At 44.5% G+C, this 16,422-nt stretch overlaps 2 protein-coding genes and 2 long non-coding RNA genes across 10 annotated transcripts; all 4 read left to right on the forward strand.

The window, feature by feature from the left end:
- Positions 1-425: 425 nt before the first annotated feature.
- Positions 426-4,354, forward strand: LOC146237896 (polyadenylate-binding protein 1-like). 4 transcript variants are annotated; one of them, XM_084685793.1, is made up of 7 exons: positions 426-2,245; positions 2,360-2,713; positions 2,842-3,042; positions 3,185-3,475; positions 3,566-3,702; positions 3,849-4,059; positions 4,194-4,354. In XM_084685793.1, the coding sequence occupies exons 1-7, from the start codon at positions 1,361-1,363 to the stop codon at positions 4,314-4,316; spliced, it is 2,202 nt and encodes a 733-aa protein (XP_084541919.1). In that variant the 5' UTR covers positions 426-1,360; the 3' UTR covers positions 4,317-4,354. The 4 variants fall into 4 exon arrangements, with proteins under 4 accessions (XP_084541919.1, XP_084541916.1, XP_084541918.1 ...); XM_084685790.1 differs by having other exon boundaries at positions 3,185-3,702; XM_084685792.1 differs by having other exon boundaries at positions 793-2,245; positions 2,360-2,656; positions 3,185-3,702.
- A 2,573-nt stretch (positions 4,355-6,927) lies between these two features.
- Positions 6,928-8,413, forward strand: LOC146237897 (uncharacterized). Its single transcript, XR_014740628.1, has 4 exons — positions 6,928-6,995; positions 7,668-7,762; positions 7,863-8,272; positions 8,397-8,413. It is a non-coding gene; the product is annotated as an uncharacterized LOC146237897 (long non-coding RNA).
- A 945-nt stretch (positions 8,414-9,358) lies between these two features.
- LOC146237898 (polyadenylate-binding protein 1-like) lies at positions 9,359-12,427 on the forward strand. 4 transcript variants are annotated; one of them, XM_084685797.1, is made up of 7 exons: positions 9,359-10,282; positions 10,433-10,786; positions 10,915-11,115; positions 11,258-11,548; positions 11,639-11,775; positions 11,922-12,132; positions 12,267-12,427. In XM_084685797.1, exons 1-7 carry the CDS (start codon positions 9,398-9,400, stop codon positions 12,387-12,389), a joined length of 2,202 nt encoding a protein of 733 aa, XP_084541923.1. In that variant the 5' UTR covers positions 9,359-9,397; the 3' UTR covers positions 12,390-12,427. The 4 variants fall into 4 exon arrangements, with proteins under 4 accessions (XP_084541923.1, XP_084541922.1, XP_084541920.1 ...); XM_084685796.1 differs by having other exon boundaries at positions 11,258-11,425; positions 11,504-11,775; XM_084685794.1 differs by having other exon boundaries at positions 11,258-11,775.
- Positions 12,428-14,992: 2,565 nt separating this feature from the next.
- Positions 14,993-16,165, forward strand: LOC146237899 (uncharacterized). The gene is made up of 3 exons (XR_014740667.1): positions 14,993-15,060; positions 15,723-15,817; positions 15,919-16,165. It is a non-coding gene; the product is annotated as an uncharacterized LOC146237899 (long non-coding RNA).
- Positions 16,166-16,422: the final 257 nt, after the last annotated feature.

Below are 16,422 nucleotides of genomic sequence, written 5' to 3' on the forward strand. Positions count from 1 at the left end.
AAAGAGGGCTTAACATACGCCCATAGAACTGCCCCTCAACCAACCTAAACCCTCAAGGAAACTGATGAGGATCGAGAAAGAGAGGAGGCTGTTTACTGTTGACTGATCCTATCTCTTTTAGCACTGGGCAAGGAAACATAATAGATCCAATGCTGGTCTCACGTCGATGCAGGCCTGACCTAGTGTCCATACAGGTTCTGACTTTGATCTGCCATACATGTGGCGTTTTTAGAAGGTGTGTATGTGTAGGGTCATATGGTTTGGGCAGACATTGCACCTGACTACTCACCTGATAATGATAATCAGCAGAGTCCAACCTAAACATTAACACATGAAAATATAAATATCAAATAAAACAGATTTTAGTCCGACCGGGGGGTCCGACCGGGGGGTCCGACCGGGGGGTCCGACCGGGGGGTCCGACCGGGGCCAAGGCCCTCCACGTCGACACGTCTCCCCTCCACGTTGACAAGGCGGCCCTCTACGTGGACACGGCTGTAATGTTTCCGTGTGTCAATTGTTGTTTGTTCAATAACGAGACAGTTGGATTGATTTGGATGCTTTACTGACGGACATTACTTGCTTATGATTCTATACAGCCTGACAAGGGTGGATAGACCCACCTTGAGTTTAGCCTTGCATCAGCCTGACCCACACCGACACCTACTACCAGCATCCTATCATGTCTGTGAAACCTGTTCCCGAATACACAGCGCTGTATAACCTCTTGGCTCCCCAACAAAAATAAAGTACTAATGTTGCCTTCACTGGGTTTTCTGTGTTAGGTGTTAATGTCAACAGTCATTATTTAGAATATCAACAAAGCAGGACTGACTTTCAAATTATTTTTGGATGCGGTCACCATCGTCACCCTGCAGATACTCCCAATATAGCTACGCACCAATATTTTTAACTTAAAAATATCTTACGCACACTCATGTGTGTCAATCATCGTTTATTACAAGTTTATTAACAATTATTCTTTTTAGCATTGAAGTCCTACATAAAACTTAATAATCTAGATCCAAATGCGTATCTACACTACACAACTTTACAGATGAGTGCTCCTAGAAATAGAATCTTTAAGCAACGCGACGCAATACGTTGCTCACAATACAGACGCAAAATGTGTTCCAAATAACATGGAAGTCATGTCTTTGATAGACAAACAATTACTACACTGGCAACCATAGACATATGTCTATGCTGGAAACTATTTGTAGTGGAACATCGTCTAAATCATCTATGACGTAACAGAACTTTTGGCATTTAGAATCCACAGTTTTGCGTTAAATAACCTTGTTAGACATAAGTCATCTAGTTGCCTGATATAATTTCCAATGAGACAGTCAGCGAAAAAATGAATCAGCGTCCTTCTAGATGTCCAACAGCTTCCTTGTATGTAGGAGACATACACCAACATGTTACCGAGGCAATGCTCTACAACCACTTCAGTCCCGCCGGGACCATCCTCTCTATCCGCGTCTGCAGAGACAGGGTCACCCAGCGCTCTCTGGGTTATGCCTATGTCAATTTCAAGAGGTCAGTGGATGCCGAGCACGCCTTAGAGTTCTTGAATTTGAAACTGACTGATGGCTCTCCGATTCGTGTAACTTGGGCCCACCAGCGCGACCCGACCCTGACAGAGAGCGGTGTGGGTAAAGTCTTTATTAAGAACCTGGACAAGTCAATAGATAACGAACATCTATACGACACCTTCTCTGGCTTCGGCAAAATCTTGTCGAGCAAGATTGCATGTGGTAACAATGGCTCAAAGGGCTATGGTTTTGTTCAATTTGAGACCCCGGAGGCTGCCGAGAAATCTATAGAAAGATTGGACGGTATGCTGTTTAATGACATAAAAGTATTTGTGGGCCGCTTCAAATCTCATAAGGAGCGCCAAGCTGAGCGCTTTTGTTCATGCGCAAAGTTCACCAATGTCTACATCAAGAACTTTGGACAGGATGTGGATGAGGAGAAGCTGACAGAGGTGTTCAGCAAGTATGGAGGGATCACGAGTGTCTGTGTCATGAAGGATGAGAATGGCAAGTCCCGAGGGTTCGGCTTTGTGAACTTTGAGAGGCACGAGGATGCGCAAAAAGCTGTGGATGACATGAAAGGAATGCAAATCAGCGGCAAGCTGATCTATGTTGGCCGCGCCCAGAAGAGGTTGGAGCGTCAGTCCAAGCTCAAGCGTTGGTTCCAGCAGAACCAGGCTGGCATGACATGCCTTTCTAAGCAGCAGGTGAGTAGAAGCATTAGTCACATAGTAAAAAGATAGTTATTTCTAGTGCTGTTTCCAGTGCTGCTATTTCCATGTTTTGACTATATTCAATAATGAATTACACATTTTGCCAAGGTCCATACTAAGCCTCAAGCCCAGATCCACTCCAAGACCAAAGTCCAGGTCAAGGTCCAGACACTGACCCAGGAAAATGACCAGGTCGAGACCCAGCATCAGGTCCATTCTCAGGTCCAAGTAAAGGTCCAGACCCAGCCTCAGGTCCAGACCCTGCCAAAGGGCCAAGTTGAGCAGGTCCCGATCCAGCCTAAGGTCCATCTCCTGACTCAGGCAAATCCCCAGGTCAAGACAAAGCTTCAGGCCCAGATCCAGACCCAGCCTCTGGTCCATCTCCGGACTCAGACTAATGCCCAGGTCCAGACCCAGCTTCAGACCCATGCCTTCACCCTTGCCTTGGTATCTATGCAGCAGGTGTAAACCATACAGGAATTTATATCTTAAATATGTGATACACAAGGTGGCACCAAAAAACCTTGGGTGTCCACTGTGTCTATCTAACTGTGTGTATTTAACATAATATGTGCCCTGTCTCTTTCCAGCCTGCTGTCCACACATGGATAAGCTCTCCTGGTGTGTGTGTCGTGCCTGGGTTTTCGAACCGACAACTGAGCATGACTGCTTTGGCCCAGCTCATGACCCTGGCTCACAAACAGACAAAGGCCCAGAGCCTGATGGAGATTCAGCCCCAGACCCAGACCAGGGCTCAAGTCCAAGTTCAGGCTCTCATTGGAATACAGCAGGTAATTACAGTACAGGCTTTGTAAAATGACTTCTGACATGTATTACAGTTGTATGACAGTTTCACATAGTGGCAGCACTCGGATTGTGGGTATCGTGTGTAAAGATGTATTTTAAATTGTGTGTCCCTCTGTCCTCCATTAGCCTTCTGCTTATGTGTGGGCCAAGCAGCATGTGACAGCCTCCACACTGGCCTCCACTCTTGTGCACTACCAGAAGCCTAAGCTGGGAGAGTGTCTCATCAGCCTCAATTTTCAACCACGCCTAGCTGAAAGGCTCACCAGTGTGTTCCTGGAGATGGACAACGATAAGGTGATCCGCCTGCTGGGGTCTCCACGGGCTCTGCACTCTAAGATCAATTGGGCAATGGCTGCTCTCCGTGCCTCCCAGATGACTGTGGCCAAGGTTATGTCCCAGCGTAACCTCCAGACACCTGTGAGAATCACCACCCTGCACCAGGCTAGCCATGACTTCAAATCTTCTGCTGCTGAGACCAGCCTGACGAAGCCTGTTGATGGTCTCCAGGGAGTCGTGGTCATCGAGACCTTCTTGCAGCTGGCTGGTGAGCAAATCAAGGTTGGGATGAACACTTCCGATAGGCATCAGCCTACCACTGACTGCCGGTTGCTGCTGGACATGAAAGAGACAGACAAGAAGATCATGTAAGTCACAGTCATTTACTCTTTTAGTATCATTGTAGCCAAGTATTTTGTACTTATGAGCTTAGTTAACCTGATATTTAATATTCATATTTGATATGTTGTAATATTAATGGTAGGCCTTCTCTTCTCTTCCTCTTCTCACCCAGTGAGGACCTGAAGCCGGTTGCAGCCAGAGACCTGAGCCTTCTTCACCTGAGCAGAGAGCTTCAACCAGAAACGGCTGTTTCTTCAAAGAGCGGCTCCTTAGCTGCTCCTAGGCAGAAAGCAAAGAAGAAGGGAGGAGGATGTTTCTGTGGCCTCATGAGGGCTTTTGGGAGAGCTGTCAGGAGAGCTTTCAGGAAAGGCAGAGGAAAGAAAGTAAAACCTTTAAGTTGATCGTCACAGTTGTTATTACATGGTTATGTTCATAAAAAAACATACAGTGTGCCTACCGTGTTGGTTACCAATGGTATCCTGGTGTTCTGAGCACATATCACTTTTTCTTTTTGAAGGATTGCACTGTGGCTGAGAAGACCGAGGGTAGAAACTCAAATGCAGAGAACATCACCTCCATGAAAGCTGCTGCTTCTGCAGTGAAGAATGGAGATGCTGATCAGTCTCCCACTACTCTGTAATACACATTAATCATTAATTAAACATTCATTGCATTTTATTTGAATCTTGACTGTTGTTATTTTCATCTATTGACATCATACCAAAGAGATCTTCTATCAAACTCCCTATTTTAGAATCTTTAATCTTGTCCCATTTGCGCAGTGAACTGCAGTTCTTCGTAAAGCCTCTAGATAATACAGTTAGTCCAGTTATCAGGAGGATGCTTGCAAGTGAGTTGTAATGCTCTTATGAAAGTATGTGTAAGTGCCCCACAATCCCTTTGGCGATTCCTACTGCATGATGAAACTGCTATTTCTTTTCGTGGTTTAACATGTGTTGTATGTGAGGCCATAGGCAAGGGTTAATATGAGTATGGGAATTCATGACTCAGCTTTCAAGGCATCCTTTAAAATGTGTCTGACTCATGTTATATTTGGGTGTTAGGAGGTTGTCAATGGTCATCTGTCAGTTACCTCTCTACAGTCCTTTTAAAAAGTTAATTCAATCTGAAACCTTAAACAGTTCAGCTCACAACAAAGTTGACAACTAAGCCAACTACATAAGCCCAGTCATTCTTATTCTGCACCTGCAGTTGACCCAAAGAATGCTGCTTGTCATAATTACAGGGATGATTGTAGCGTGTGCGTAGTCTGACTACGCCATCCAGTATAAAAAGTCTAGGACTTGAGAAAGGTTTGTTTTTTTGGAAGGAGGGAACAGTGTGTGTGACCGAGAGGAACAGACTAAACAACAGTTTAAAAATAAGGATTTAATCAATTGATTAACATGGTCCAAATCTTCACAAGGCATCATTCGCCCAACCCTATATAGGGAAGACAAGTTTGTTTGTGTAGCACATTTCAACAACAAGGCAACTCAAAGTGCTTCCCATAAAACCATTAAAAGCATCAAAACATAATGCAAATTTAAAACGATTTAAAAACAATTCCGTAACATTCAGAACGTTCAATAACACATTAAAAACAGTCTAAAAGCAAGAAATAAATTGAAAATTGCAGTTCAGTAAAAAATTCAAGCGTGAGATGCAGAAATTGATATTCTTTAATCTGGTTCAATTAAAGGCAACAGCGAATAGTAAAGTCTTCAATCTAGATTTAAAGGAGCATCTCTGCAGCTTTCAGAGACCTTGTTCCAGATATGTGGTGCAGAAAAAACTGAACGCTGCTTCTCCATGTTTAGATCTGACTCTTGAAACACAAAGTAGACCAGTCCCAGATGACCTGAGGGGTCGGAATGGTTCCTAAGGTAGCAGCACATCACAAATGTATTTAGGCCCTAAACCATTCAGTGCTTTATAAACCAGAAGCAGGATTTTAAAGTCAATTCTTTGTTGGACAGGAAGCCAACGCAAAGACCTCAGAACTGGAGTCGAACTCTCAGAACTATTCCCTCTCAGCACAGTCACTTTGCAAAGTCTTGTCTCGTCTTGCTACCTGTGTATACCCTCCCACTCTGACAGACCTTGTTACGATGCACCCTGACCCAGTGTCTTGGATCTTCCTTTTGCTCCAGTTTGCAGTTTGCTGAAGAAACAAATACACACAACCAGGGAGTTTTACTAGTGTTTCCTGGTTCTGTTGTCAAAAGGGAGTGGAAGGCAGGTTGTCTTTAAGTCTTCTTACCAGGTGTTTTTCTACCCCACAGTAAACAGACCGACAGACATGACAGTATACTATAGTGTGTATACTGTGTGTAATGAAGTGCATCAGAGATGTTACTATGAAAACTGAGGATTCATAGTCTCCATGTTTACTTGTTTGTCATCTGCTTCTCTTGACATGGAGAGAAACAGCACACTGACCTGGGCACAGCTCTGTCTTGTTGAGTTTGGCTGTCTGGTTACTGATGGGGTTTTCAGCCACACAGCTGTAGGTGTCTCCATCCTGGTCCTTCATCTCCAGATGGAGAGAGAGATCAGGACTGCTGGTCTGGTTAAGTCTTTCCTCTCCTTAGTACCAGGTTAGGGTCACATCTCTCCCGTTCTTCACAGAACACTCCACCGTACAAGAGACGTTGTTAGCTGACAGATGGAGGGAGGAGTGACTGCTGGCAGGACCGGACACCGTGTCTGAAAATATTCATTCAAATGAGTGCCAGTTAGTGTGCCAGTTATTTCCACTAGGAGGTGATATCGTCCAAGCATTAGCCTACAGCTTTGAGTCATATTAAAGCGAAATGTCCACAAACAATGCACAGGCAAGATGAGTGCTTCTCCGGCATAATTAAATGCACTGCATGAAATAAGTGCAGGCTAGTGAGCAATAGGAATAGTGTGGAAGTACATTGTTCGTGTTTATGTAGGTAACCTAATACTCAAATAATAGGTATGTCAAAGTGAGAAAAGTTACAGGAGCTGTTGAAAATTGACTGATTCCTAATGTACATTAACAGTAAAATGTACTGTTATTTAGTTATGTTTTACACTTGATGTAAATTGCTTTGATTTGTGTGTTTTGTATTGAGTTGTGTTTGGGCACATATTTTGCCGTGTCGAGTTTATTTTGTTGAATTAGACTAGGGATCAGCGAAATGTACAACACCTGAGTAATTGGACCACACCCCCAGCTCAGGATGGTTTTTAAGGGCGGATTTGGGACGGAGGAGGGAGGTGGAAAATAGCAGCAAGTTACGGACGGACGGACGAAAAACGGACGGACGACACAAAGCTTGAAACAAAGGTCTTAGAGAGAGAGATTTACCTTTTTTTGGTTGCAGTTTATTTGTGTGACCCTTTTCTTTTAACCATTGACCTGTACCTAGGGTGACCAGACGTCCTCTTTTACCTGGATATGTCCTCTTTTTGCGACTTAAAAAATGCTTTAATTTTGTCTTGACGGATATTTGTGTTTCTCTGGGTCCTTCACAAACTAGTTTTTACGCCCTTACAAGTTTTGGAAAGGGTATCTCCCTCCCGTTTCAACTTCTTGCGCGAGCTCTGACTGTCATTGGTTGACCGCCCTCAGTGAGCACTGAGCACCTTGCCGCTTCCACTAGTTTCATTGTTAACAACAGCACATGACATCTGCATGTGTAGAAAATGTCTAAACTTTGTTGTGGGGGGAGGGGGCGGGGTCATCACAGACAGTGGTTCTCAATCCTGGTCCACGGGACCCCCTGCCCTGCATGCTTTAGATATTGCCTTGCTCCAGCACACTCCAGCACACCTGATTCAAATAAATGGGCCTGATCCGACCCATTCATTTGAATCAGGTGTGTTTGACAATTTGGTGTGGTGGAACCAGTACTTGACGTTTGGTGAGGCCTCTACTTTCCACATAGTTTTACTCCCCTTCTGACATAGTTGTGACGGACGTTGGTTGGTATAAATCTGCTCCTCTGTCCTCCTACAGACTTACTTGTCAGTTAGTCACTGAGTAAGCCATGCCTCTCCGTATCGCAACACTCCTCTTTGCCCTGCACTGTCTGTTGCTGAGTTCATGTGTGGGTAAGTTTGTCTAACTGTTACTCAATCCTGTGCATGTTTTCCATCTTTCCCTGCTCTGACAACCCCCACCAACCCAAGTTTTTTTTTGTTTGTCATGCAGCATTTAGTTGTACACAGCTCTCTGGTGCCCTGGTGCAGATTGATGTAGGTGTTGGACAAGTGATTGGGGTCAACAAAGACGACAGCATCTTCACAAGGTTTGGTTCATCATGGACACAGTTGCCAGGCAAACTGAAGCAACATTTTTAAATGTGTCTTTTGCACGCAAGCATGTCAAAGAGGGCTTAACATACGCCCATAGAACTGCCCCTCAACCAACCTAAACCCTCAAGGAAACTGATGAGGATCGAGAAAGAGAGGAGGCTGTTTACTGTTGACTGATCCTATCTCTTTTAGCACTGGGCAAGGAAACATAATAGATCCAATGCTGGTCTCACGTCGATGCAGGCCTGACCTAGTGTCCATACAGGTTCTGACTTTGATCTGCCATACATGTGGCGTTCTTAGAAGGTGTGTATGTGTAGGGTCATATGGTTTGGGCAGACATTGCACCTGATTACTCACCTGATAATGATAATCAGCAGAGTCCAACCTAAACATTAACACATGAAAATATAAATATCAAATAAAACAGATTTTACTCCGACCGGGGGGTCCGACCGGGGGGTCCGACCGGGGGGTCCGACCGGGGGGTCCGACCGGGGCCAAGGCCCTCCACGTCGACACGTCTCCCCTCCACGTTGACAAGGCGGCCCTCTACGTGGACACGGCTGTAATGTTTCCGTGTGTCAATTGTTGTTTGTTCAATAACGAGACAGTTGGATTGATTTGGATGCTTTACTGACGGACATTACTTGCTTATGATTCTATACAGCCTGACAAGGGTGGATAGACCCACCTTGAGTTTAGCCTTGCATCAGCCTGACCCACACCGACACCTACTACCAGCATCCTATCATGTCTGTGAAACCTGTTCCCGAATACACAGCGCTGTATAACCTCTTGGCTCCCCAACAAAAATAAAGTACTAATGTTGCCTTCACTGGGTTTTCTGTGTTAGGTGTTAATGTCAACAGTCATTATTTAGAATATCAACAAAGCAGGACTGACTTTCAAATTATTTTTGGATGCGGTCACCATCGTCACCCTGCAGATACTCCCAATATAGCTACGCACCAATATTTTTAACTTAAAAATATCTTACGCACACTCATGTGTGTCAATCATCGTTTATTACAAGTTTATTAACAATGATTCTTTTTAGCATTGAAGTCCTACATAAAACTTAATAATCTAGATCCAAATGCGTATCTACACTACACAACTTTACAGATGAGTGCTCCTAGAAATAGAATCTTTAAGCAACGCGACGCAATACGTTGCTCACAATACAGACGCAAAATGTGTTCCAAATAACATGGAAGTCATGTCTTTGATAGACAAACAATTACTACACTGGCAACCATAGACATATGTCTATGCTGGAAACTATTTGTAGTGGAACATCGTCTAAATCATCTATGACGTAACAGAACTTTTGGCATTTAGAATCCACAGTTTAGCGTTAAATAACCTTGTTAGACATAAGTCATCTAGTTGCCTGATATAATTTCCAATGAGACAGTCAGCGAAAAAATGAATCAGCGTCCTTCTAGATGTCCAACAGCTTCCTTGTATGTAGGAGACATACACCAACATGTTACCGAGGCAATGCTCTACAACCACTTCAGTCCCGCCGGGACCATCCTCTCTATCCGCGTCTGCAGAGACAGGGTCACCCAGCGCTCTCTGGGTTATGCTTATGTCAACTTCAAGAGGTCAGTGGATGCCGAGCACGCCTTAGAGTTCTTGAATTTGAAACTGACTGATGGCTCTCCGATTCGTGTAACTTGGGCCCACCAGCGCGACCCGACCCTGACAGAGAGCGGTGTGGGTAAAGTCTTTATTAAGAACCTGGACAAGTCAATAGATAACGAACATCTATACGACACCTTCTCTGGCTTCGGCAAAATCTTGTCGAGCAAGATTGCATGTGGTAACAATGGCTCAAAGGGCTATGGTTTTGTTCAATTTGAGACCCCGGAGGCTGCCGAGAAATCTATAGAAAGATTGGACGGTATGCTGTTTAATGACATAAAAGTATTTGTGGGCCGCTTCAAATCTCATAAGGAGCGCCAAGCTGAGCGCTTTTGTTCATGCGCAAAGTTCACCAATGTCTACATCAAGAACTTTGGACAGGATGTGGATGAGGAGAAGCTGACAGAGGTGTTCAGCAAGTATGGAAGGATCACGAGTGTCTGTGTCATGAAGGATGAGAATGGCAAGTCCCGAGGGTTCGGCTTTGTGAACTTTGAGAGGCACGAGGATGCGCAAAAAGCTGTGGATGACATGAAAGGAATGCAAATCAGCGGCAAGCTGATCTATGTTGGCCGCGCCCAGAAGAGGTTGGAGCGTCAGTCCAAGCTCAAGCGCTGGTTCCAGCAGAACCAGGCTGGCATGACATGCCTTTCTAAGCAGCAGGTGAGTAGAAGCATTAGTCACATAGTAAAAAGATAGTTATTTCTAGTGCTGTTTCCAGTGCTGCTATTTCCATGTTTTGACTATATTCAATAATGAATTACACATTTTGCCAACCCTCAGCAGCACATGAGTGCCAAGATCAATGCCGAGGTCCATACTAAGCCTCAAGCCCAGATCCACTCCAAGACCAAAGTCCAGGTCAAGGTCCAGACACTGACCCAGGAAAATGACCAGGTCGAGACCCAGCATCAGGTCCATTCTCAGGTCCAAGTAAAGGTCCAGACCCAGCCTCAGGTCCAGACCTTGCCAAAGGGCCAAGTTGAGCAGGTCCCGATCCAGCCTAAGGTCCATCTCCTGACTCAGGCAAATCCCCAGGTCAAGACAAAGCTTCAGGCCCAGATCCAGACCCAGCCCCTGGTCCATCTCCGGACTCAGACTAATGCCCAGGTCCAGACCCAGCTTCAGACCCATGCCTTCACCCTTGCCTTGGTATCTATGCAGCAGGTGTAAACCATACAGGAATTTATATCTTAAATATGTGATACACAAGGTGGCACCAAAAAACCTTGGGTGTCCACTGTGTCTATCTAACTGTGTGTATTTAACATAATATGTGCCCTGTCTCTTTCCAGCCTGCTGTCCACACATGGATAAGCTCTCCTGGTGTGTGTGTCGTGCCTGGGTTTTCGAACCGACAACTGAGCATGACTGCTTTGGCCCAGCTCATGACCCTGGCTCACAAACAGACAAAGGCCCAGAGCCTGATGGAGATTCAGCCCCAGACCCAGACCAGGGCTCAAGTCCAAGTTCAGGCTCTCATTGGAATACAGCAGGTAATTACAGTACAGGCTTTGTAAAATGACTTCTGACATGTATTACAGTTGTATGACAGTTTCACATAGTGGCAGCACTCGGATTGTGGGTATCGTGTGTAAAGATGTATTTTAAATTGTGTGTCCCTCTGTCCTCCATTAGCCTTCTGCTTATGTGTGGGCCAAGCAGCATGTGACAGCCTCCACACTGGCCTCCACTCTTGTGCACTACCAGAAGCCTAAGCTGGGAGAGTGTCTCATCAGCCTCAATTTTCAACCACGCCTAGCTGAAAGGCTCACCAGTGTGTTCCTGGAGATGGACAACGATAAGGTGATCCGCCTGCTGGGGTCTCCACGGGCTCTGCACTCTAAGATCAATTGGGCAATGGCTGCTCTCCGTGCCTCCCAGATGACTGTGGCCAAGGTTATGTCCCAGCGTAACCTCCAGACACCTGTGAGAATCACCACCCTGCACCAGGCTAGCCATGACTTCAAATCTTCTGCTGCTGAGACCAGCCTGACGAAGCCTGTTGATGGTCTCCAGGGAGTCGTGGTCATCGAGACCTTCTTGCAGCTGGCTGGTGAGCAAATCAAGGTTGGGATGAACACTTCCGATAGGCATCAGCCTACCACTGACTGCCGGTTGCTGCTGGACATGAAAGAGACAGACAAGAAGATCATGTAAGTCACAGTCATTTACTCTTTTAGTATCATTGTAGCCAAGTATTTTGTACTTATGAGCTTAGTTAACCTGATATTGAATATTCATATTTGATATGTTGTAATATTAATGGTAGGCCTTCTCTTCTCTTCCTCTTCTCACCCAGTGAGGACCTGAAGCCGGTTGCAGCCAGAGACCTGAGCCTTCTTCACCTGAGCAGAGAGCTTCAACCAGAAACGGCTGTTTCTTCAAAGAGCGGCTCCTTAGCTGCTCCTAGGCAGAAAGCAAAGAAGAAGGGAGGAGGATGTTTCTGTGGCCTCATGAGGGCTTTTGGGAGAGCTGTCAGGAGAGCTTTCAGGAAAGGCAGAGGAAAGAAAGTAAAACCTTTAAGTTGATCGTCACAGTTGTTATTACATGGTTATGTTCATAAAAAAACATACAGTGCGCCTACCGTGTTGGTTACCAATGGTATCCTGGTGTTCTGAGCACATATAACTTTTTCTTTTTGAAGGATTGCACTGTGGCTGAGAAGACCAAGGGTAGAAACTCAAATGCAGAGAACATCACCTCCATGAAAGCTGCTGCTTCTGCAGTGAAGAATGGAGATGCTGATCAGTCTCCCACTACTCTGTAATACACATTAATCATTAATTAAACATTCATTGCATTTTATTTGAATCTTGACTGTTGTTATTTTCATCTATTGACATCATACCAAAGAGATCTTCTATCAAACTCCCTATTTTAGAATCTTTAATCTTGTCCCATTTGCGCAGTGAACTGCAGTTCTTCGTAAAGCCTCTAGATGGTACAGTTAGTCCAGTTATCAGGAGGATGCTTGCAAGTGAGTTGTAATGCTCTTATGAAAGTATGTGTAAGTGCCCCACAATCCCTTTGGCGATTCCTACTGCATGATGAAACTGCTATTTCTTTTCTTGGTTTAACATGTGTTGTATGTGAGGCCATAGGCAAGGGTTAATATGAGTATGGGAATTCATGACTCAGCTTTCAAGGCATCCTTTAAAATGTGTCTGACTCATGTTATATTTGGGTGTTAGGAGGTTGTCAATGGTCATCTGTCAGTTACCTCTCTACAGTCCTTTTAAAAAGTTAATTCAATCTGAAGCCTTAAACAGTTCAGCTCACAACAAAGTTGACAACTAAGCCAACTACATAAGCCCAGTCATTCTTATTCTGCACCTGCAGTTGACCCAAAGAATGCTGCTTGTCATAATTACAGGGATGATTGTAGCGTGTGCGTAGTCTGACTACGCCATCCAGTATAAAAAGTCTAGGACTTGAGAAAGATTTGTTTTTTTGGAAGGAGGGAACAGTGTGTGTGACCGAGAGGAACAGACCAAACAACAGTTTAAAAATAAGGATTTAATCAATTGATTAACATGGTCCAAATCTTCACAAGGCATCATTCGCCCAACCCTATATAGGGAAGACAAGTTTGTTTGTGTAGCACATTTCAACAACAAGGCAACTCAAAGTGCTTCCCATAAAACCATTAAAAGCATCAAAACATAATGCAAATTTAAAACAATTTAAAAACAATTCCATAACATTCAGAACGTTCAATAACACATTAAAAACAGTCTAAAAGCAAGAAATAAATTGAAAATTGCAGTTCAGTAAAAAATTCAAGCGTGAGATGCAGAAATTGATATTCTTTAATCTGGTTCAATTAAAGGCAACAGCGAATAGTAAAGTCTTCAATCTAGATTTAAAGGAGCATCTCTGCAGCTTTCAGAGACCTTGTTCCAGATATGTGGTGCAGAAAAAACTGAACGCTGCTTCTCCATGTTTAGTTCTGACTCTTGAAACACAAAGTAGACCAGTCCCAGATGACCTGAGGGGTCGGAATGGTTCCTAAGGTAGCAACACATCACAAATGTATTCAGGCCCTAAACCATTCAGTGCTTTATAAACCAGCAGCAGGATTTTAAAGTCAATTCTTTGTTGGACAGAAAGCCAACGCAAAGACCTCAGAACTGGAGTCGAACTCTCAGAACTATTCCCTCTCAGCACAGTCACTTTGCAAAGTCTTGTCTCGTCTTGCTACCTGTGTATACCCTCCCACTCTGACAGACCTTGTTACGATGCACCCTGACCCAGTGTCTTGGATCTTCCTTTTGCTCCAGTTTGCTGAAGAAACAAATACACACAACCAGGGAGTTTTACTAGTGTTTCCTGGTTCTGTTGTCAAAAGGGAGTGGAAGGCAGGTTGTCTTTAAGTCTTCTTACCAGGTGTTTTTCTACCCCACAGTAAACAGACCGACAGACATGACAGTATACTATAGTGTGTATACTGTGTGTAATGAAGTGCATCAGAGATGTTACTATGAAAACTGAGGATTCATAGTCTCCATGTTTACTTGTTTGTCATCTGCTTCTCTTGACATGGAGAGAAACAGCACACTGACCTGGGCACAGCTCTGTCTTGTTGAGTTTGGCTGTCTGGTTACTGATAGGATTTTCAGCCACACAGCTGTAGGTGTCTCCATCCTGGTCCTTCATCTCCAGATGGAGAGAGAGATCAGGACTGCTGGTCTGGTTAAGTCTTTCCTCTCCTTAGTACCAGGTTAGGGTCACATCTCTCCCGTTCTTCACAGAACACTCCACCGTACAAGAGACGTTGTTAGCTGACAGATGGAGGGAGGAGTGACTGCTGGCAGGACCGGACACCGTGTCTGAAAATATTCATTCAAATGAGTGCCAGTTAGTGTGCCAGTTATTTCCACTAGGAGGTGATATCGTCCAAGCATTAGCCTACAGCTTTGAGTCATATTAAAGCGAAATGTCCACAAACAATGCACAGGCAAGATGAGTGCTTCTCCGGCATAATTAAATGCACTGCATGAAATAAGTGCAGGCTAGTGAGCAATAGGAATAGTGTGGAAGTACATTGTTCGTGTTTATGTAGGTAACCTAATACTCAAATAATAGGTATGTCAAAGTGAGAAAAGTTACAGGAGCTGTTGAAAATTGACTGATTCCTAATGTACATTAACAGTAAAATGTACTGTTATTTAGTTATGTTTTACACTTGATGTAATTGCTTTGATTTGTGTGTTTTGTATTGAGTTGTGTTTGGGCACATATTTTGCCGTGTCGAGTTTATTTTGTTGAATTAGACTAGGGATCAGCGAAATGTACAACACCTGAGTAATTGGACCACACCCCCAGCTCAGGATGGTTTTTAAGGGCGGATTTGGGACGGAGGAGGGAGGTGGAAAATAGCAGCAAGTTACGGACGGACGGACGAAAAACGGACGGACGACACAAAGCTTGAAACAAAGGTCTTAGAGAGAGAGATTTACCTTTTTTTGGTTGCAGTTTATTTGTGTGACCCTTTTCTTTTAACCATTGACCTGTACCTAGGGTGACCAGACGTCCTCTTTTACCTGGATATGTCCTCTTTTTGCGACCTAAAAAATGCTCTAATTTTGCCTTGACGGATATTTGTGTTTCTCTGGGTCCTTCACAAACTAGTTTTTACGCCCTTACAAGTTTTGGAAAGGGTATCTCCCTCCCGTTTCAACTTCTTGCGCGAGCTCTGACTGTCATTGGTTGACCGCCCTCAGTGAGCACTGAGCACCTTGCCGCTTCCACTAGTTTCATTGTTAACAACAGCACATGACATCTGCATGTGTAGAAAATGTCTAAACTTTGTTGTGGGGGGAGGGGGCGGGGTCATCACAGACAGTGGTTCTCAATCCTGGTCCACGGGACCCCCTGCCCTGCATGCTTTAGATATTGCCTTGCTCCAGCACACCTGATTCAAATAAATGGGCCTGATCCGACCCATTCATTTGAATCAGGTGTGTTTGACAATTTGGTGTGGTGGAACCAGTACTTGACGTTTGGTGAGGCCTCTACTTTCCACATAGTTTTACTCCCCTTCTGACATAGTTGTGACGGACGTTGGTTGGTATAAATCTGCTCCTCTGTCCTCCTACAGACTTACTTGTCAGTTAGTCACTGAGTAAGCCATGCCTCTCCGTATCGCAACACTCCTCTTTGCCCTGCACTGTCTGTTGCTGAGTTCATGTGTGGGTAAGTTTGTCTAACTGTTACTCAATCCTGTGCATGTTTTCCATCTTTCCCTGCTCTGACAACCCCCACCAACCCAAGTGTTTTTTTGGTTTGTCCAGCAGCATTTAGTTGTACACAGCTCTCTGGTGCCCTGGTGCAGATTGATGTAGGTGTTGGACAAGTGATTGGGGTCAACAAAGACGACAGCATCTTCACAAGGTTTGGTTCATCATGGACACAGTTGCCAGGCAAACTGAAGCATGTCACCTTAGGGCCTGCAGGAGTCTGGGGAGCCAACAGAGAGAATCTCATCTTTAAACTGACTGGGTGAAAGTACCTGGTAAGAATAACTACACCAATAATATATGGAATTGTGGGCCACCAAGACAAGGTTTGCATTTAGTCATTTTTAGACAGATAAAAAGTGCAATATGTCTACAACCTCAGTGTGTAGTTGTATGAATTCATAGGAATGTGCTGGTATGATTTAACAGACATGTTTATATTTTTTAAATGTGTCTTTTGCACGCAAGCATGTCAAAGAGGGCTTAACATACGCCCATAGAACTGCCCCTCAACCAACCTAAACCCTCAAGGAAACTGATGAGGATCGAGAAAGAGAGGAG

This window comes from Hypomesus nipponensis, chromosome 21, assembly GCF_054491055.1.
Source record: "Hypomesus nipponensis isolate SF chromosome 21, ASM5449105v1, whole genome shotgun sequence".
NCBI lineage: Eukaryota > Metazoa > Chordata > Actinopteri > Osmeriformes > Osmeridae > Hypomesus > Hypomesus nipponensis.

Bases quoted from the DNA above. Each gene is read 5' to 3' on its own strand.
- LOC146237896 (XM_084685790.1), top strand. From the start codon at position 1,361: ATGAATCAGCGTCCTTCTAGATGTCCAACAGCTTCCTTGTATGTAGGA. The intron at 2,714-2,841 runs GTGTAAACCATA...GTCTCTTTCCAG, and splicing joins CCTTGGTATCTATGCAGCAG to CCTGCTGTCCACACATGGAT. The intron at 3,043-3,184 runs GTAATTACAGTA...GTCCTCCATTAG, and splicing joins CTCTCATTGGAATACAGCAG to CCTTCTGCTTATGTGTGGGC.
- LOC146237898 (XM_084685794.1), top strand. From the start codon at position 9,398: ATGAATCAGCGTCCTTCTAGATGTCCAACAGCTTCCTTGTATGTAGGA. The intron at 11,116-11,257 runs GTAATTACAGTA...GTCCTCCATTAG, and splicing joins CTCTCATTGGAATACAGCAG to CCTTCTGCTTATGTGTGGGC. The intron at 12,133-12,266 runs GTAAAACCTTTA...TTCTTTTTGAAG, and splicing joins GGAAAGGCAGAGGAAAGAAA to GATTGCACTGTGGCTGAGAA.